At 40.9% G+C, this 21,251-nt stretch overlaps 1 protein-coding gene across 20 annotated transcripts in view; it reads left to right on the top strand.

Moving 5' to 3' along the window:
- Positions 1–21,251, top strand: part of unc80 (unc-80 homolog (C. elegans)) — a 126,438-nt gene that overhangs the window by 78,364 nt on the left and 26,823 nt on the right. For 9 of the 20 annotated variants that reach the window (XM_072447046.1, XM_072447057.1, XM_072447080.1 and 6 more), the window contains 13 exons: positions 177–423; positions 1,738–1,919; positions 4,409–4,540; positions 5,942–5,974; positions 6,574–6,760; positions 8,417–8,548; positions 9,828–9,971; positions 11,213–11,313; positions 12,761–12,847; positions 16,796–16,979; positions 17,380–17,474; positions 17,559–17,648; positions 17,721–17,822. In XM_072447046.1, coding sequence (XP_072303147.1) covers positions 177–423; positions 1,738–1,919; positions 4,409–4,540; positions 5,942–5,974; positions 6,574–6,760; positions 8,417–8,548; positions 9,828–9,971; positions 11,213–11,313; positions 12,761–12,847; positions 16,796–16,979; positions 17,380–17,474; positions 17,559–17,648; positions 17,721–17,822 — 1,716 coding nt within the window. Of the gene's footprint in view, positions 1–176; positions 424–1,737; positions 1,920–4,408; positions 4,550–5,941; positions 5,975–6,573; positions 6,761–8,416; positions 8,549–9,827; positions 9,972–11,212; positions 11,314–12,760; positions 12,848–16,795; positions 16,980–17,379; positions 17,475–17,558; positions 17,649–17,720; positions 17,823–21,251 lie in introns of all 20 variants that reach the window. The other 11 variants (XM_072447099.1, XM_072447087.1, XM_072447072.1 and 8 more) reach the window with 5 other exon arrangements.

The following is a 21,251-nucleotide window of genomic DNA, read 5'->3' as shown; positions in this document are numbered from 1 at the left end:
ATGATGAATACATTCGGATACAGAGAGGCTGAAGAGGCTCACAGTTCTGTTTCTGCTCTGGACAGTGGAGGAATGCAGTTGAAATGGTAGAAATAGAAAACAACAAAAAACATATACTTTTTCTACTACTGAATTGCGTGGTACTCATAATGATAATAATGAATGATTCTGTCAAGTGTTCGGACAAGTCGTGCCTCAGAACGCCCTCTATGAAGCGGCGGTCCACAGACCCCACCACAGAGGGGAAGAAGGACACAGGAATGCTCAAGTACATTCGGAACCAGGTGATGAGCCTATCGCCTGCCCCGCTGTCACTGCTTATCAAAGCTGCGCCCATCCTCACCGATGACATGTACGGAGACATCCAGCCCGCTGCCTGGGAGCTGCTGCTCAGTGTGGACGAGCACATGGCCGCTGCTGCTGGTGAGTGGGGCTTTTTTGGTATTTTGAATATTTTTAGTGCTGAGGTCCTTGTTTGCTTCTGGTAAATACCTAGTTATCTTTTGGTTTAGACCTTAGAGCTCTTCATAAAAAATCCTTATTTTGTTTGTGTTGTTTGGTCTCAGACTACAAACTGAGGGTGTTTACACACATGTTAGACCGCCCCCTGGAGCACCCCCTGGAGAGGCCCTTGTGGCCATTAGATTTAGTTCTATTTACTTCACTTTTTGCCCCTCGAGGCAACTTCTGTTGTGATTTTGGGTGTTGCAAAAATAAATTGAATTGAACTTTTGGATTGGTCCATGACGACGGCCTTCCTGCGTGGACACACACATATGACACTGCCCTGGTGCCTGTGGTAAATGCACCGTGAGGGTGCATTTGCACTGGAGGAGGCGGAGAAAAACCTTTATGAACAGCATTAAGTTGATTAAAATTTTTCTCATCAGATAAGGGTTCACGACCTTCTCTGCAGTGCCCATTTATATAAAGAAATGTGATCCAAGAGCTATTGGATGTCTATACATCTAATAGCAGTATATACATACTCTGCAGATTTGGACCAGAGTGCTTTGAAAAATGCATGCTGAAGGTCTTTTTATTATGTAAAATAAAACTATGCTGTGCATGGTCAAAATTGGGCTAAAGTGACTCTTGAATATTATGTAGATTTGTGTTAGAGTTGTAAATAACAGGTGAATTTTACATGTCTCAATCATTTTAGACATATCATTTATATACATTGAAAAGGGTGTGAAACACCTTTAGTAATTACATTGGTCTCGGAGGATTTACCCTGTACTGGCACAAATTGTTTTTGGAAATGTAAATATGAGTTAAACCAGAGTAATACATCCCTGGAGGTGCCAATTGAGTAAAGCTTATCAAGCAATATGTAGTGATCAACAGTATCAAAGGCGTTGGTGAAATCAATGAGAATTGCTTATCAAAACCTGTGTGAATATCATTGGTGAGGTTAAGTAATGCTGTGGTTGTTGAGTAGTTATCCCTAAACCCTGATTGACAGGGGGATAAACTGTTATTGTTGTTAATATATATATAATGAAAGTTGATCGGTTTTTCAAATATCTTTTGAACAGCACATCTGTATAATCTCCCCCTTTGAATACTCTGGGGCACTTCCAGATGGATGGTAATGAATTTGTTTTAAAGGACAGGTTGAACAGTTCTGCCAATGGATACATATTGTATATATATATATATATATATATATATATATAAAATACATAATTTCATCTCATGTCAACTCTTTTAACATCCTTTTCTCCATGACAGCGGCCATGTTCCTGCTGTGTGCCGTGAAGGTCCCTGATGCCGTCTCAGAGATGATGATGGCCGAGTTCCAACACCAGGAGGCCTGTCAGCGCATCAACTCCATCCTCAAGTTCTACACACTGTGGAGGTTCCGATACCAGGTGTGGCCACGCATGGAAGAGGGCGCCCAGCAGATATTCAAGGTACACACACTAACATGGACGCTATAGTGCGTCTGGAGTAAAGTCTTCCCTTTTTCAGCGTTTTGTTGTGTTACAGCCTCATTTCAAAATGTAATTATATTCATTATTTGCCTCAAAATTCGTCAAATAATACTCCATAATGCCATGTACTTTCCAGTATTTTCTTGATGCTCAGTACATCTCTAAGAGAACAAATGCAGACTGAACATGTTGTTGGTTGGTTAGTAATACATTAGGTTTAAAAATCATATATTATGCATCCAAAAAACTGAAGAACAAAATAATTCAAAGGAGGTTAAAAACTGTATCTGTTTGCTTACAAGATGTGGCCTAATTTTGTGGACGCACTGACTACACAATTTTTAGCTAGTTTTTCCTCTGATATTCTCTCTTAGACACGACTAGACACCAGTCTCAGCCGACGAAGCATGTTTGAATTTTAAAGTGATTTCCGACTCACATACAGCAGCAAATAGTGTCTGGGCTAAAACATTTCAGTTTTTAGGAGAGAGATATGCAAAACAATGGCAACGGCAACATGAATATGGCTCTATCTTTAAGATAATAATACAAAAAGACCACATGCGCCAAACATAAACCATTTCACTCTCTGCGCTCTTCACCTGTCTTCCTCTCATGTGGCTGACGTCTGTCTCATCTGTTCAGACAGTTCTCTAAATCACACTGTTTTCCTCTGATAAAATCCACACAGGAAACATGTCCCACTTCTTTACCCCCTGTTGCCACTTTTAATGTCAATTTTAGAGAATTCTTTGTGAGTTAGCATCACTGCTAGCATCATCAATTTAAAGTTGGGAAACACGTTCCCAGTACCACATGTCTTTGCTCATTTATGTCTTTACAATAAATAAATAAAGAAATAAATATATAAATTATTAATTAATTATGTGTTAAAAGTAGTTTATTCATGACCAGTCCTCAGTGTATACAAATACAGTAATGTCCCTTTTCTATTAGTATCTACTTACTACTACTCTACTCTACACTCAGCCCGACTCAGCGCATTTCCTTTTGGTGCTACCTCCTCAGACCAGATACTTTTTTAGTACCCGCTTCCCCCTCGGGCCAAGTCAAGCAGGGACTAAACGTGACGTCCAGGCGCTGATTGGGTAAAAGTCTAATGTTTCTCCAGCAGCAGCAGGAGACAGAACACTGCTGTGTCCTCTGTAAATGTGCTGCACACTACAAAAGCTACGTTCACACTGCAGGGTATGATGCCCAGTTCGTTTTTTTTGTTCAAATTGGATTTTTTCATATGGTTGCTCACATTTTAAAAAAATGCGTTTGCCGTTTGTGTCTGGTGTGAACAGAATGCGCCTTGATGTGTCCCGCACAAAAGAACACGTAACACGTAGGTCACTGTGTTGTCGGAAGTAAAATGGGCAGGTTCCCTTCAAGGATGTATTTCCCCGGCCGCATCTTCTCCTTTTTATGATGTCCTATGATATGACTTTTAATTTCCGCTGTCATTACAGCCAGGGGCTTGATTACGGTATTACTATTTCTCACCCAATATATTGATTAGTTCACAAACTTCTTCTTCCACTGGCAGTTTACGGCTCCTTTGTCTGCCTTTTCTCCACTTTGAATTGTGACGTTTATCCCGGAAATGTTGCCTATTGATGACAATCAGGTCGGATGAACAGAACCTGAGCGTTCACACTGAAGAAATATTTCCCCATACAAAAGTGGCCTGGGTCGGATTTGAAAAAAAAAACAGATGTGTTCACACTGTCCTGAAAAAATCTGATACAGGTTACACAGAAAAACCTCAGATTTGACCTGCAGTGTGAACGTAGCCTGAGAGTCTTAACAAATCCTAAACGTGAGACATAAAATGCAGACCACAGACATGAAAAGACAGACATGAGCCCCGGGAGCAAAGACTAAACTGTCCTGGCAAAAAAGGCTGCACACTTTACTACGATAATAGACAGAAGTTGTGCTAAAGCTGCTAGCATCAGTCCAGAGTCACTCGCTTCAAGATGACAAAGAAAACGAGCGGCACATTGCAGTTCTAGTTTAGATGCAGTTTAGTGTTTGTCTCCTTCCTCTGGGTTCGTAATTCCGTCTGCTTCGCTCTGCTTTATTGGGGGTTACTTTTAGCAGTTCAGCTGATGTATCATAGTTTCTATATCGGAGTATAGCAGTTGTGCAGTGTGTTTTGTTGTTTTATCAAGCTGACATACTTTTCAGTCAAGAATCATTTGCGCTGTTTCCACGCCCAGTTGTACACAAGACCACTGAGCACCAGATGTAATAGAAATGCAACCAGAGCTGAGCGGGGCCACGTGCACCAGAGCCGAGTAGGGACTAATGGAAAAGGGGCATAACTGGAGGACAGTTATAGTAATTGTGTGTTGAACAGTCATCTTCACCAAGATTGTATTAAAAGAATTTGAAATACATCTTTACATAATATAACTTGTTTTGTGTTATGTCAGCTGACGATTGTCTTGTTGTTAAAGATCCCTCCACCAAGCATCAACTTCACGCTGCCCTCTCCCATCCTGGGCATGCCTTGTGTGCCCATCTTTGACCCCCCCTGGGTGCCTCAGAACACGGGCAGTGTGCAGGACCCAATCAACGAAGACCAGTCTGTAAGTCATGTACGCAACTTCTACATTTCTATTTCAAAATAGATATGAACTGTTGTAATATTATGGATCTATACATCTATATTGATTATTGAAAGATAATTGGAAAGGCCTATTTAGCTTTTGGACAAAAATACATAGCATAGCATATACTGTATATTTTTTATAGCTAACACCTATTTTTTCTTAATTCCTTGAGTGTAAAGTAGTCTTTGGAATTCTATAGCACTTGACCAAAGTCATTTTGCAATTGTGATTAAACAAAACTAACTGAAATGAATACATATTAAAGGTACACTGTGTCACTTTTACCTGTGGACAGCCCGCCACCAAAGAAAAATGCAATGTATCTGTAACTTGGCCTAGTGGTGTCTCTTGCTTGTCTCCATAGACTTGACTATATGACATGACATGACATAGATAAGTTTAATGCCATACTGTGGAACATTTCATGTAAAGCATTAACATATCCATGGAGACAAGCAGGTAGCGGGCCTTACATAATCATGTTTCCACTGGTTCTTGGAGCAGAGTGGTGCGGTCCGAATGAGTCTCCACGGTCTTAAGTGAACCGAACAAGTCCATTTAAGTGATCCAAAGTGGGCCGAGTGAGGTCTAGCTTCCAAAGTGGACTTGCTTTCTTTGGCTCCCGGAACGCTTTTGAATGGATAAGAGAGCCAACTCAGGTGAAAACAAGACAGTAAAAAGCAGACAGAAACAGAATTTCTCATGTGATAAAAGTATTTCCAGTGATGCTAACTTACTGTATGTTGAGCTGACAGACTTCGCAAAACAAAGCTAGCGCAGGTTAGCTGTTTCCTGTTTATTCATACACAACACAAAACCCAAAATATTTTATTTTCAATGCGTAATGCATCTAGCTTTATCCAAAGCCAACACATTACATAAAGAGAGGTTAAAACAAAGCACAGAGAAGTGAATTTGCCAACTTGTGACAAAAAAACATGGAAACATTGACACATACTTATTATTATAATGATAATAATAATAATTATTATTAAATATCTTTTTGTGAATCGCTAAGATCGGCCTTATGTATTCAGGTGCAATAAGAAAAATGTTTTTGTATGAAAACATATGTTGTTTTTTTTGTGTGACAGTTGCTAGTCGTAGGGAATGGAGACAGGCCACCATTAACAGAACCGTTCCAAACACTCTATAGTGAACTGGTCAGGGGAATTAGGGCAAGACAAAACATGGCTGTATGTACAGTATTATGTCATTAATTAAATTGTATTCACAAAATATCTCCTCAAAACACCCTAAATGCATCATAAATGACCCCGAATTTGAATTCTGAGTTGTTTTACTTTCTTGCCATCTGCTGTTGTTAGCATGACTCTGAAATATAATTTACCTATCGACCTATGTTTTTGTTTTTAGTTCCCCACATTAATTCAATCAGTCCATACCATAGTAAGTTGTATCTCTGTCCCCGATGTTTGTGCTGCTGATGCATCTTGTTACTTCTGATTGTCAATGGCAGGACCTTGACCTCCGTTAGCGCCTGTAGGTCCCCCATGTCGGACCCCTGAACTGAAAAAAGTCATTAATCATTCTGGAATTGCTGCATCTTGGTCTATAGTTTTTCTTTCAGATAAAATGTAAAAATAACAGCATGCATCGGGCATTGGACATTGTGTGTTTGGTGTCGTCCCTGCATGGTCATTGGATGAGAATGACTTTGCCGTTTTCGATGTTCCACCTGTGTCCGTATCTGTGTAATAGTACTGTGCAAATGCTGTGGGGCATTCACTGTACACACGATACAGCCAATTCTCCCAACACCAGTTTATTCAAGACAACCTTTTTTAATATTTGCAATCTTTTTTAAGTTTCATCCAAGAGTTAGCGAGCTGGAGGAGAGTTACTGTATTTGTGTGTCGTCCAGCCATCTTACATTGCCAAAGAGCTCCTCAGGCTACTTGCGACTGTTCAAAGATTCTATCAAAAAAGAACAGTGAAATACATCTTTATATGTTATACGTTGTTTTTTCTTTGCGTCCCTTGTGTAGAAATCGTTTTCCGCCCGGGCCGTGTCGCGTTCACACCAGCGAGCTGAGCACATCCTGAAGAACCTGCAGCAGGAGGAAGAGAAGCGGCGCTTGGGGAGAGAGGCCAGCATCATCACAGCCATCCCAGTGTCCCAGGAGGCCTGCTACGAGCCCACCTGCAGCCCCCCGCCAGAGCAGGAGGAGGAAGGTGGGGCTGGGACACACCCACATTTAAAGGGGACATATTCTCCAAATCATCTTCAACGAGCTTTCAACCTTGCTACAATAGTGTTTCATCATCATTAGTTTATTCAAAGTTGTATAATCTTGAGTCATTCTCATAGACTCTAGAAATGTTGCTGTTTGTTACAGTGAAATGTTTGCCTGACCAGCCAGTTCCTCCTACATTCTGTTCAAATGCAGAAGGTTCTGGAATCCAACCCAGTTGCTCCAATTTCCAAAGGGAGTGATTGACAGGCGGATTAACCAATCAGACAAACGCAGTGGCTCACGAGGAAAAAAATGAAAAAATCAGACAATGAGAGCCGACTTCTGCTGAGTCAACAAGCAACGCACTAAACTCTGTAAATCTGAGGTAAATGAAGTTATATATTCTGTTCTGAATGTCCCGAAAATATTTGAGAGATGTTTCACAAATTAGCGGCCGTGGTTGGACCGGTTCATGATGGAGAGTTTTTTTGACACCCCTGAATGGTCCAATTCCAGACCCTTCTGCATTTGAACAGAATGTAGGAGGGACTGGCTGGTCAGGCAAGTAAAATGTCACTATGAAGAGATGAGGCTTATCAATTCTGCAGTTTTAAACAGGAAGTCAGTGGACCTGTTTCTGTGTGTGTAGGTGCTATTTTAAGGGCTGATCTTCACGTCTCTGTGGAAGAAAACAATGCATTTAGCCTTTGAAGTTACAATGTACCGTATAATTATCTGGATGAAGTGGATTCAGTGAAATAATAAAACACATTTAGGTGCAAATTGGACCATTTTGTTGTTTCCACATGAAAGCTTTTATATTGAGAAGGCAACAAGTAGCTTGTTGTGTCTCCCATTAAAAGTAAAAAGTTAAAACTATCCCATTGCTTAGTCTCAGCATCCCTCCCACCACGGACCTTCCCCAGCCTCCTTTTTAAATAAACTGATTTTGTGGCCTTATTGACAGGAAAAGTACAGTGAATAGGAAATGGGATGAGAGAGAAGGGAGGACATGCAGTAAATTGTCGGAGTGGGAATTCAAACTCACTGTGGCCGGCCGTTCATTTTACCTTTCGCCTGTAATGCCCACATTTCCCCACAAGATTGCGCACTTTGACCTTTTTGGCGCCCTCTTCTTCTCTGTTAAGCTCTTTCCAACTAGCCTTTCTGTAAAAACATGCCAATGTCATGTCGGATGGATCAAATTTAACAGGAAAAAACGTTGGGCTGGTGAAAATATTCCAGGACAAAGTGAAAGAGTAAATCCCTGAGCAGGATGTTATTTTCCTTCTTTGTATCATCCATCAGGAATCACTGTGTAAGTCTATATTGCAGCTTAACCATTTTGTGGATTCTGTTGAAAAACGCGCAAGGGGACTCCAGCATTGTCACACCATCCATCTGTTCCTGACCCGGCCCCTCGGTCAAATTTTAGAACCCACTTTGGCCCTCGATTCAAAAAGTTTGCCCACCCCTGCCCTAAGAGCTTCTTTTACAATTTATCTGTATTGTTGCCAAACAGATTTGACAGTTTTTGTGTGTAAATCTCACATGAGACTATATGAATGTATTGTGTCTGATTTTGAACGTGAATTGATTTGCCTGTGTAAATTGCATATGGCGCTGTTCTCTGACTGTGTTATTGATCTGCCAGCAGAAGAAGTGGTGAACCTGGCATCGCGCCGACTCTCCATCAGCCCCTCATGCACCTCCAGTAACTCCCACAGAAACTACTCCTTCAGAAGGGGCTCCGTGTGGTCCGTGCGCTCCCTGGCCAGCGCTGAGGGTACGAGCTTTAACTCATACTCATACACTCATAAATGTGAGCATTATAACACACTAGTGTCAATGCTCACATTTGTGTGATTAGATTAGCCAATTTTTGGCATTTATTTTGAAAGACTGAAATGATGGGGCCTCGGCGTGAACAAGGACTGACCCATACACAGAGCGCTGTGGATAAGGACTGACCCATACACAGAGCGCCGTGCATAAGGACTGACCCCCACACAGAGCACTGTGGATAAGGACTGACCTGAGCACACTGACTGACCCGTACACAGAGCGCAGTGCATAAGGACCGACCCCCACACAGAGCACTGTGGATAAGGACCGACCCCCACACAGAGCACTGTGCATAAGGACTGACCCATACACAGAGCGCCGTGCATAAGGACTGACCCATACACAGAGTGCCGTGCATAAGGACTGACCCCCACTCAGAGCACTGTGGATAAGGACTGACCTGAGCACACTGACTGACCCGTACACAGAGCGCAGTGCATAAGGACCGACCCCCACACAGAGCACTGTGGATAAGGACTGACCCGTACACAGAGCACTGTGGCTAAGGACTGACCCGTACACAGAGCGCCGTGCATAAGGACTGACCAACACACACAGCGCCGGGCATAAGGACTGACCTGCACACACAGTGCCGTACATAAGGACTGACCCGCTCACAGAGCACGGTGGATAAGGACTGACCCGCACACAGAGCGCTGTGCATAAGGACTGACCCACACAGAGTTCCGTGGATAAGGACTGACCCATGCACAGAGCGCCGTGCATAAGGACTGACCCGCACACAGAGCATTGTGGATGAGGACTGACCCACACACAGAGCGCCGTGGATATGGACTGACCCATGCACAGAGCGCCGTGCATAAGGGCTGACCCGTGCATAAGGACTGACCCACAGACAGAGCACCGTGAACAAGGACTGACCCGCACACAGAGCGCCGTGCATAAGGACTGACCCGTACACAGAGCACACTGAACAAGGACTGACCCGCACACAGAGCGCCGTGCATAAGGACTGACCCGTACACATAGCACACTGAACAAGGACTGACCCGTACTCAGAGCACCGTGCATAAGGACTGACCCGTACTCAGAGCACCGTGCATAAGGACTGAACCAGCAAGAGGTGACCAATTAGAAAAAGTTTGTTGCCAAAAAAAATATTTGACTAGCTAAACATCAGAACAAATTAGCATGATTAAGCTAACACTTAAAAATAAATAATTACACATTTTACATCAATTTCCTTTATTTGTTTCCAGGTGAAGAGAACACGACTGAGCACACTCCAACTCACCACATGCTCCAGCCCCCACAGGCTGTCTTCCCAGCATGCATCTGTGCTGCTGTTCTACCCATAGTGCATCTGATGGAGGATGGGGAGGTTCGTGAGGATGGCGTGGCTGGTAAATGATTAATTCATGCAATATTTATCATATAAATATCATATTTTTGGTATTAGTATACATGTGACTACATTGAGTCGCCATATTGGCAGGTGAAAGATAACAGTGATGAACGGCAACAAAGATTTGCTTTAGAAGTCAGAAAAATTTGTCAGATTAAACATTAGCAACCCATACCTGGCACAGGTAAGGCAAGGCAAGGCAAGTTTATTTGTAGAGCACATTTAAGACACAAGGCAATTCAAAGTGCTTCACGCAACAGGAAAAAATGCATTAAAATCACAAAGAAATTACAGAAATCACAAAACAGTGTAAGAAATAAAAGAGAAGAGTGCAGAGAAAAATCCTTTCAGTCATATGCACAGCAACTTTTAAAGTGTTAAGAGCGTGTAGATTGCATCCTAAATCTGAAATATCTGGAGATGTTTGTGAGAAATATGATTTATGAGAAAATACGTATCCTAATACTGACATTTAAAATTATGTGATCTTGACTAAAAATTTAAAACATGTTGTGCTCTAACTAATGTGAAGCTGTTGTACATGTCAGAGGCTACTTCCTGCATGACATTGTCGTAAACAATAAAAACATATTTTAGGATAGTTTCTCTTCTCTTCACCAATCAACCACATAAAACCCCCCAAATCAATGCAAAAACACACTTGCAGCTCAATCAAATCAAATCAAATCAATTTATTTTTGTAAGGCCCAAAATCACAACAACAGTTGCCTCTGAGGGCCACAGGGAGAAATGAATCAACAATGTCTGTGGTGGCGATGGAGTCAGACAATGTCTGTGGTGGCGAGGGACGATGTCCCAGGGTCCTCTGTCCTTAGACTCTCCTTCTCGGCCAGGAAAAACTACAAAAAAAAACCTCTTTGGGAAAAAAGCGTAGAAACCTGGAGGAGTTCCAGTGAAGGAGAGATCCGACTCTCACAGACGGACAATTCATTTGGGGCTTGATTCACTACTAGTCATTTTAGATGCAGAAATCCACTTCTTGCAGAAATTCCCTTCTCAATCTTGTAAAAGGTTTACAATGGTCTTTCTTCTGCCCTTGATCATCTGTATATCATTTGTTCAAAAATAATCCACAATATCTGAAACCTAAGATAAAGTGTGGTAAATACAACCTAAGAGGTGATTTTATGTGTTAATTCTTCACCTTCATCCCTGAGTGTGGAGTTTGCTGCTGGGTTTGTAGCCATTTTGTAACATGTTTTTCTCTGTCTTCTCAAGTGAGTGCGGTTGCCCAGCAAATCCTGTGGAACTGTTTGATTGAAGATCCTGCTCTCGTTCTACGCCACTTCCTGGAGAAGCTAACCGTTAGTAACAGACAGGTAATGAGAAGATTAAAGGCTTACAATTTGTTAAACAGGTATTATGCTCTATCCACTGAAAGGTGCATAATGTAATTTTTTTTTATGGCGGGTCTGTCCACAGTATGGCATTTAAACATATCTTATTTCTGTGGAGACCAGCAAGTGACACCACCAGCTCAAGTTACAAGTCAGATCTGTGATGAGGCAAGCTTAGAGTTAGATTGCGGGGTTTTGTGAGTGTGTGTGCATGTGTTTGTGTGCGTGTCTGTTTTTTAATTGTAATAAAAACACCTGTACTTAAATAAAATAAATGCAATAAAAGTTTAATTCCTTTGACGCATTCCAGGCATAGCAATAGCATCTCCTCCATGGAGACAGTCAGATGGCCACACCACAAGAAAAGTTTCTGAGTTGTAATTTAGTTTTATACTCAAGTTTGAGTAAATTATCAGGTGTGGCTCTGTGAGCTCAAAAAAAGGCTTGAATGAACTGCACAGTTTCAGATTCAATGTTGTCGGTGCCATGAGTACGTAATGGAAAAGCCATTTGCTCATCAGCAGCTGCTTGGCTCTGTGGGTGACGGGACAACGGCCAACTCCTCCTCATCATCAAATCATGATCCAAGTTTATACAGATTAAAGCCTTAATATGACCATAATGGCAGATTATGTTTTCTAATATTTGTCAATTAAATATAGCAGTACTTTAATACATCATATTGTGTGTGGTGCCCAAAGCGTATCTCAAGTTGAAACAATCTACAAGAAAGTGGTGTTGTCTATTTACTGATCAGCAAGTTAAAGTTTGTGTTGTGAGAAGGACATAGAGTCCTGAAATGCTAATCAGGTATTAAACAATGGCGAATGGGATTCAGGCAGATCACAATACGAACGGCTCATAACGACACTAATAGGTAAGCAAAGAGCAGGACTTATCTCAGAGCAGAATACATTAGTTCCTCAGGCCAGTACCTCCAGACTGAAAATGAATTCTAGACTGGTGTCAAAATGTCTTGACTTAAAAAAAACACTTCCGGTACTTTTGAAAGCTTTTCTGTCTTGTTCTTTAAATAGAAAATATCCCTACAAATCTAAACAAATCTGCTGTCTTTTAAACACGAAAAAAGACTGTGAATGGGATGGGCACCAGTGCCACGGCTTGAGAGGACTGTGAGGCTCCACACAGACGCACAACATTCGGACAAACTGTGCTCTCTGTCAAACGGACTCATTATTGGAACAGCCTTCCTTTGACAATAAGAGAATGTCCATCACTGTTCACCTTCAAATTGTACCTCAAACTGTGGAAAATCAAGCACTTTAAATCAGTCTTTTTTTTGTCCTTTGTCGTTTTTTTGTAATATTTTGTAATTGTCTTCTCTGTAACCTGCCTAGGGGCTACATTTTGCAATTATCTGGCATATTTACACAGAATAAATGAATAAAAATAAAATATTTTTTTCCAGGATGAGCTGATCTACATGCTGAGGAAGCTCCTGCTGAACATCGGAGACCTCCCGGCTCAAACCTCCCACATCCTCTTCAACTACCTGGTGAGGAACCAACCGCTCTCCATGAACTAAAATATCCAGGCAGGCATTTGGACTGTTTAACTGTAAAAGAGCTTTTAACTAGAGATCGACTGATATGTGAGGTTTTTTTTTGTTATTTTCCTCAGATTGTGTAATTCGAATTTACTACAAACTCACCCACAGCCCTGTTTTACTACAAACTGGATAAGAGAGAAAAGTAGTTTTGTGCTGTAACCGCATCACACTAAAGTGTTCAAATAAAGTTCAAAAAGGCTTTATTAATTTCCTTTCAGCAGCAGGTCGGTTGAAACAAAACATCTCTGCAGGAGATTAAAGGCCAATAGCTGATAAGAACAAATATCAGTCTATCTCTATTTTCTATGCTATGCTAAAATAGTTTTCCCTATTCATTTACAGAACAAATCTTGTCTCATTGAGATTAATGACTGTCCAAAATATAAATAATGATAACTGTGTCATAGATTATGAAGCGTTGTTCATCTCAGTCCAATATTTGTGAACAACAGGACAGTACCAAAACACATGATAGTGGTTTGCCTCCTGCTGGCACATCCTCTCCAACAGTCAGCATTTCCCTGGGAGCAACGGGCACTTTGACATGGGTTTATAAAAATCGAGACAGACTTTTCCAACAGAATTCCCTCAAACTTGTGATCCCTTGGTTCTCCAGTGAGATGTACATATACTTTCCCACTCTTCATCAGCCAGAACAAAGCGACCCTCTCTTTCCCGTTTACCCTTAATGTAATCAGTGGAGTGACTGCCCAGATTGTAAATACATTTGTATAATTTAGATATTAATCCCCTTGAAAGTTCAGAGTAGGGTTGGGTGCCACAGCTCTCCAGTTGTCTCGGTTCACAGCTTTTTTAATTTCACTGTGTAGTTCATTGCTGTCCTTTGTCTGATGTTATCGGTCCACGATTACATGGCTAAAATATACTAAATTACAGTACAAGTACAATTACTCAAATACTTGTAATTAGTTACTTTCTACCCCTGGTGACGGGCAATGTGGCCAATGTTTTCTTTTCTGGATTTACTTGACAATTTATTTTTCAGGGCCAATTTGTCTTCTGATTTCTTTGTTCACCATTCACCCATTCACACACCAGTGTTCGCAGACACTGGGGGCGAGTCGGGTTAAGTGCTTTGCCCAGGGAAGTCATTTTTTCTGATCCATACATTAATGTTGACCTATACAAAACAGTGTAAAATTCTTATCCTGTTTCTTAATATAATATAAAATAAATAAAAACATTTGAGGCTTTACAAGTACCGTATTTTCCACACTATAAGGCGCACTTAAAAATTTTCTCCCAAAATGACAGTGCGCCTTATATATGGATTTATTCTGGTTGCTTTCTGACCTAGAAGCGATTTTGTGTGGTACATGTTTCGTTTAATGCGCCTTGTATTGCGGTGCGCCTATGAAAAATGATTGAAAATAGACCTTTCATTGACAGTGTACCTTATATACCATATACCCAGGGACGTGCATTCAGGGGCGGCAGGGGAGGCAGGGCCTCACCTGTCAATCTTGGAAAAAAATAAAAATAAAAAAAATTAATTAAATATAAAAAATATTAATATTTTGTCATCTGGTATGTATTATAAACCCACTTTCCGTTTGAATCCAATATCGAACAATATTATGTCAAATAGGAATGTCAAAATGTTCAGATGCCGTTCACATACAGGGGGGAGGCTGCTCCTGCTCAGCCGCTGGAGCACACACACGCACGCACGCACACACACAGACACACACGCACGCACGCACACACGCACGCACACACACAATGCAAAATGATGTGTCACTCTCTCTCCCTCTGTTTATAACAAATAAAAAAAAACACCCTGACCATGTGCTCAGTGCTTCCATGTTCTCGATAATGTATGAAATGTATTTCTGAAGCATGTTTTAGGCTCACAGATTCATTATAAAACCGCAGTAAAAGTTCACTCAGGGGAGGCTGCATTACATGCGCATGCTCCTGAGCCCGGCCGTGTGTGGACAGGTTTCACTATCTTCTTTGTTATTATTGTGTTTGTAGAACCTGGATGATTACATTTCCAAGTTAAAATGTTTCACAAATCTGGATTTTCAAGCAAAGTAAGAGGTTATAACTAAAGAAAGAAACATAGCCTAATGGTGAGCGACACGGTTTTGAACACAAGAGAAAGTGTGTTTGACTCCCACTTGTCCCAAATATTTTTTTGGTGCTTCACTCGCCCTGAACCTCACCGCACGTCACTGCATATACCATACCATATACCAGTGTGCCCTATAGTGCGGAAAATATGGTACTTTAGACATTTTGGAGAATGTTAAGATGACTAAAAATATATTCATAAATAGATACAACTAATTCACCACTTTAATATGTATTGGTTTGTTTTCTAAATGTATTACAGTGATCCCTCGTTTATCGCGGGGGTTACGTTCCAAGAAGAACCCGCGGGAGTCGAAATCCGCGAAGTAGAAACCTTTATTTTTTTACAGTTATTATACAATGAAATACTCCATAAAACATTGAAAGCAAGAAACAAAACCTTTTTACAGGCCCAAGCATTTGTTTAACAAATAAAAGTACTGTATAAACATCTGTACTGTACTCTCACCGCTCTCTCCCGCAGCTCACACGCGCGCTCTCACTGGAGTCCGAGATGGTTCATATGGCACTAACATATCCAAGATGTACTTTGGTGCTAGGCCTTGTACACAAGCAGAGCTGCTTTAAAGTCTATTCTCTGAGCCACAGGGAGCCAGTGCAGAGACCTGAGAACAGGACTAATGTGATGGTACTTCCTGGTTCTAGTCAGGACCCGAGCAGCAGCGTTCTGGATGTACTGCAGCTGTTTTACAACTCGTTTGGAGAGGCCAGTGAGCAGGCCGTTATAGTAGTCTAAACTACTGGAGACAAACGCATGGATAAGTCTCTCTAAATCTGGTTTTGACACTATATTTTTGATTTTGGCAATGTTTTTTAGATGGCAAAAAGCTGCTGATGTTATTGATTTGACGTGGCTATTAAAGTTCAAGTCTGAGTCCATTATTACCCCCAGATTTCTAATTTGGTTTGTAGGTTTTAGAGCGAGACTCTGGAGGTGACCGCTAACACTTTCTCTTTGTTTCTGTGGGCCAAAAACGATTATTTCAGTCTTGTCTGAGTTCAGCTGGAGAAAGTTGTTTTGCATCCACAAACTGATCTGTTGGATGCAGTGACAGAGTGAATCCACTGGTCCATATTCACCTGCCGATAGTGAAACATAGATCTGAGTGTCGTCTGCATAATTGTGATAGGACACATTTTCACTGCGTATCAACTGACCTAACGGCAGCATGTAGAGGTTGAACAGAAGGGGACCCAGGACTGACCCTTGGGGCACTCCACAGGTCAGGGTCATGTGGTCTGAGACACAGCTACCAATTTCAACAAAGTACTTCCTGTCTTCCAGATAGGACCTTAGCCAGTTTAGGGCAGTGCCAGTGATGCCCACCCAGTCCTCAAGTCTCTGTAAGAGGATCCCAAAGCAGCACTCAGATCTAACAGAATTAGAATCTTAGTCTGAAGACGCGGAGAGACTGTTTATCAGAATGCAGAACACAATGCATGATTAAAATCCGCGAAGCAGCGAGTCCGCGAAAAGTGAACCGCGATATAGCGAGGGATCACTGTATATTGCTTTGATTATTATGTAAAATATATTATTATTGATCATTGCAATTTTGCCATATTATAATTATAATTGTAAATGGTGTATTGTTTAATATATAATGTTTTTTTCTGTGATTCCCAATGGTAGAATAGACTTTTAACCCTTTTATTAAAGCCCTCATGAAATGAAGACTTGTTTATTATGATTTATTTGGTCTGCTTTTGACATCAAACATCACTTTGGACACATGTTGCTGTTGTTGAGTTCCTTGTGCTGCGGGTTGTCTTCAGGTGGGCCTCATTATGTACTTTGTGCGGACCCCGTGTGAGTGGGGCATGGACGCCATCTCGGCCACGCTGACCTTCCTGTGGGAGGTGGTACGCTACGTGGAAGGCCTGTTCTTCAAAGACCTCAAGCAGACCATGAAGAAGGAGCAGTGTGAGGTGAAGCTGCTGGTCACCGCCTCCATGCCAGGTCAGTCACAAAATAGAACACCCTACTGAAGTCAAGTGTATATCATGTTTTTCTAATTATGACTTTGTTTAGTGGATAGAACGTATAGGGCCGCATTGAATTATTATTTTAGAAGTCGACTAGTTAAACATTTATCTCTTTTTGTATTATTTTTTACTTTGAAACATATTAAATACATTTCAACAAAATAAAGAGATCTCTTGAAAGATCAAAATGCTCTGTTCCACCTCTGAAATTATGTAACTTCAATATATACATTATTTACAATTATAAATGTAAAATTCCAACATCTCCACAGCTTTCATATTGTTTGTGGAATTAACTATATTAATTGAACTTGTATGGGGAAAAATATTTCTTATAGGAAATGAATGTTTCTGAAATGTTCCTGTTACTGCAGGAACTAAGACTCTGGTGGTCCATGGGCAAAATGAATGCGACATCCCGACACAACTGCCTGTGCACGAGGACACACAGTTTGAAGCCCTGCTCAAAGTAAACACTTTGCAAATTTAGCTGTCAAGTTATGAAGTCGCAAAAATTCTAATAAGAAAAAATAATTATGCTTTTTTCTTTTAGGAATGTCTGGAGTTTTTTAACATTCCTGAGGCCAGGTCTGCTCACTACTTCCTCATGGACAAACGATGGAACCTGATCCACTACTCCAAGGTCAAATGCAGGAAAAGCTTTCATTTTGTTTTACTAAATGACTGAACTCATATTTTCTTCCCTCTCATTCAGACATATGTGAGAGACATCTATCCATTCCGGAGGTCTGTGTCTCCTCAACTCAACCTGGTCCACATGCTTCCTGACAAAGGCCAGGAACTCATCCAGAAACAGGTTTGCAAATTACTGTATAGATGCATAGTAGAAAAAGCTTCAGTTGTAGTCATCTGGACTCAGTTAGAAAAAAATAGACGTTTCGACTCTCATCCAAGAGTCATTGTCAATAAAAGAATTTAGATCGAGAACTCCGATATTTATACTCTTCTGTGGTAAGTCCAGCCCATTGGGCGGAGCCTTCCTGAAGTAGAAAGAGTTGTTTGTTTCAACAGAAACTCCCCCCTTGTATCTACCGAGCTAGCCTATTCAGAATTTTAATGGGCTATTAGAATCCTCTTTGTCTTTGTGAGACCCTGGCTCAACCAACCTGAGTACCTGATTAGCATATAAATGTCCTGGTCCTGGTCCTCTACCTTTCCAGGGGTTCAGTATACCATTATAGATACCAGGGAGATTGAATCTTAACCCTCCATTTCTGTTTAAAGAAGGTCTTTCTTTTTTAACAAAAATAGCTTCATTAACTCCTCTTTCAAAATCTTTTCTCCCTGCTTAAAACCTTCACCTCACCGTCTTCAAACGAGTGATTAGAGGCTTCAAGATGTAGATGCACGGCACTCTGAGGTCCTGAACTTGTATTTCTTCTGTGCTGATAGAGCCTCTTGTGTAGAGGCTGTTTTGTCTCACCTATGTAACGTTCTTTACAGCTTTCTTCACTGCATTGGATCGAATAAAATACATTGCTCTGTTTTTGAGTCGGCAACTTGTCCTGAACCAGTTTTTGTCTTAAAGTGTTTCCTGGTTTAAAATAAACAGGGACTTCGTGTTGTCTAAAAATTCTCTAGCTAGCTCGGTAGATACAAGGGGGGAGTTTCTGTTGAAACAAACAACTCTTTCTACTTCAGGAAGGCTCCGCCCAATGGGCGGGATTTACCACAGAACAGTATAAATATCGGAGTTCTCGATCTAAATTCTTTTATTGACAATGACTCTTGGATGAGAGTCGAAACGTCTATTTTTTTCTAACCGAGTCCAGATGACTACAACTGAAGCTTTTTCTACTATGGAACACGCCTGGACGAATGAGGGATTACACCGATGTATAGATGCATCTTTGAAAAAAGTAATAATACATAAATAAACAAATGAATACATGTAGATAGATACTACTACTACTACTATTACTACTACTACTACTACTACTACTACTAAGATTAATATTAATAATTAAACCGGTGTAATCCCTCATTCGTCCAAAAGTGTTCCATTGTAGAAAATATTCACTTGAAAAAGAAAATGTTTCAATTCTCATCCAAGAGTCATTCTCAATCTGTGAATGGAATCTGGGAACTCAGGTTTTATATTCTACTCTGTGTAAGCCCTGCCCACCGGGCGGGACCTCCTGACAAAGGTAGTTTTTGGTTTCAATTGAGACTACTCTTCTCTGTTTTCTAACAGCCCTGTAATGGGCTATCTACATCCTATTGTAAACTGACTTTCGCTCCCTCCTCACTGAGTACTTGATTAGCATCAGAAGCCCTGGGCGTCTCCCGCTCCAGGGTTTCAAAACACCAGTATGTACAACCAGAAGGTTGAATCTTAAACCTCCATATCTTTTTAAGGATGAATTCTCTTTTTTTTTCTTTTTTTTTTTTTACAAAGATTGCCTCTTTAATTCCTTTCAAACCATCTTTTTTCCCTGCTTAGAATCTTCACCTCACTATCTTCAATAGAGTGGTTTGTGGCTTTAAGATGAAGATGCACAGCGCTCTGGGGTCCTGAATTTGTATGTCGTCTGTGCTGATATAGCCTCTTGTGCAGTGGCTGTTTAGTCTCTCCTATGTACCGCTCTTTACAATTTTCTTCACTGCATTGGATAGAATTCTCTACATTGCTCTGCTTTTGTGTCGGCATCTAGTCCTTAGGGTGAACCAGTTTTTGTCTTAAAGTGTTGCCCGGTTTAAAATAGTCTAAAAAATATTTGCAGTTTTCCCTTTTGTCCCTTTTGTATTGTCTTTTCATTTTCTTCACTTTGTTAAAAGCCCAAGCCGGGTATCCACAGGCCGAGAGAGTAGGTGGGCACCTCTTTGGCTCTGTGTTGTAATGTTCTGATCACCCCCAGCTTGTGCTGTAGTGGGTGGTTAGAGCCAAAGAGCAGGTATTGATCCGTGTGTAGGTTTTCTATATACTTCTATTTGGAGCTTTCCGTCCTCTCCTCTGAGAGTGGAACAATCAAGAAAGGCCAAGCGGTTCTCCTTAGAGCAGGCTTGTCCAAACTAGGGCCCGGGGGCCAAATGCGGCCCTCAGACCAATTTTTGTTGGCCCTCCGGCTTCCGGCTATGTTGCCCCAAACAACAAAAAGTAAGGCAAGGCAAGGCAAGTTTATTTGTAGAGCACATTTCATACACAAGGCAATTCAAAGTGCTTCACACAGCAGGAAAAATGCATTAAAATCACAAAGAAATTACAGAAACAGAAATACAATAAAATTTAAAATTATCAATCCAACTGATTTTCTAAACTAATAAAATCACAAACAAAAGAGAAGAGTGCAAAGAAAAAATTGTTTCAGTCATATGCGCAGCTAAACAAAACTGTTTTTAAACAAAAAGTAGTACTTTTTACTGTGAAATTGGGAAAATTCAGGCATATTGATGTTATACCGACCTAATATTAATGTTCTACTATCTATTTAAAGGCGTGGAGGATCATCGCAATGACATCAAATGCAAAATTTCGAATGATTCACTTTGTCATTCAACAAATTCGACATTGTCAAGTTGTTTGTGGCCCTCTGCCCCGTTTAAGTTTCAAAATGCGGCCCTTGGTGACAAAAGTTTGGACACCCCTGCCTTGGAGTCTTCTCTTGAAAACCTGATATGCGGGTCCACAGCATTGATATGCTCTGAGAAGGCTTCTAGCTCTATTTTCTTGATTGTCACAAATGTGTCACCCACGGAGTAGCACCAAAGACCTGGAGCAATGCCTGAAAAGGAGATCAGTGCCTTCTTCTCAAAGTGCTCCATGTACAGGTTGGCCACTATGGGAGAGACGGGAGAGCCCATGGCACAGCCATGAATCTGTCTGTAAAATTGTCCCCGGAATTGAAAGTATGTTGTGTTCAGACAGATGTCTAGTAGTTGCAGATTTGTTCAAGTGTTAGTTTGGTCCTTTCCTGTAAGGTGATGTCTTCCTGCAGACTCGTCCTAACCGTTGCTACTGCTTCAGATGTCAGGATGCAGGTGAAAAAGGACATGACATCATATGAAACCATTAAGTCATCTGGGTCCATTTTGAGTTCCCAGACTCGATTCACAGATTTAGAATTACTCTAGGATGAGATTCGGAACTTTTTGTTTTTCCAAAAACAGAGTCAAGATGATACAACTGAATTTTTTTCTACAATAATAATAATGATTATACATTTTTTATTGTTATTAGGGCTGGGCAACGATTTTTTTTAATCGCGATTAATCACATTATTTCCCT

The sequence above is a fragment of the Eucyclogobius newberryi genome, unplaced genomic scaffold, assembly GCF_026437365.1.
Source record: "Eucyclogobius newberryi isolate DKJ021-1_F unplaced genomic scaffold, fEucNew1.0.hap1 SCAF_1, whole genome shotgun sequence".
Lineage (NCBI taxonomy): Eukaryota > Metazoa > Chordata > Actinopteri > Gobiiformes > Gobiidae > Eucyclogobius > Eucyclogobius newberryi.
This window is presented reverse-complemented; position numbering and strand designations above follow the sequence as displayed.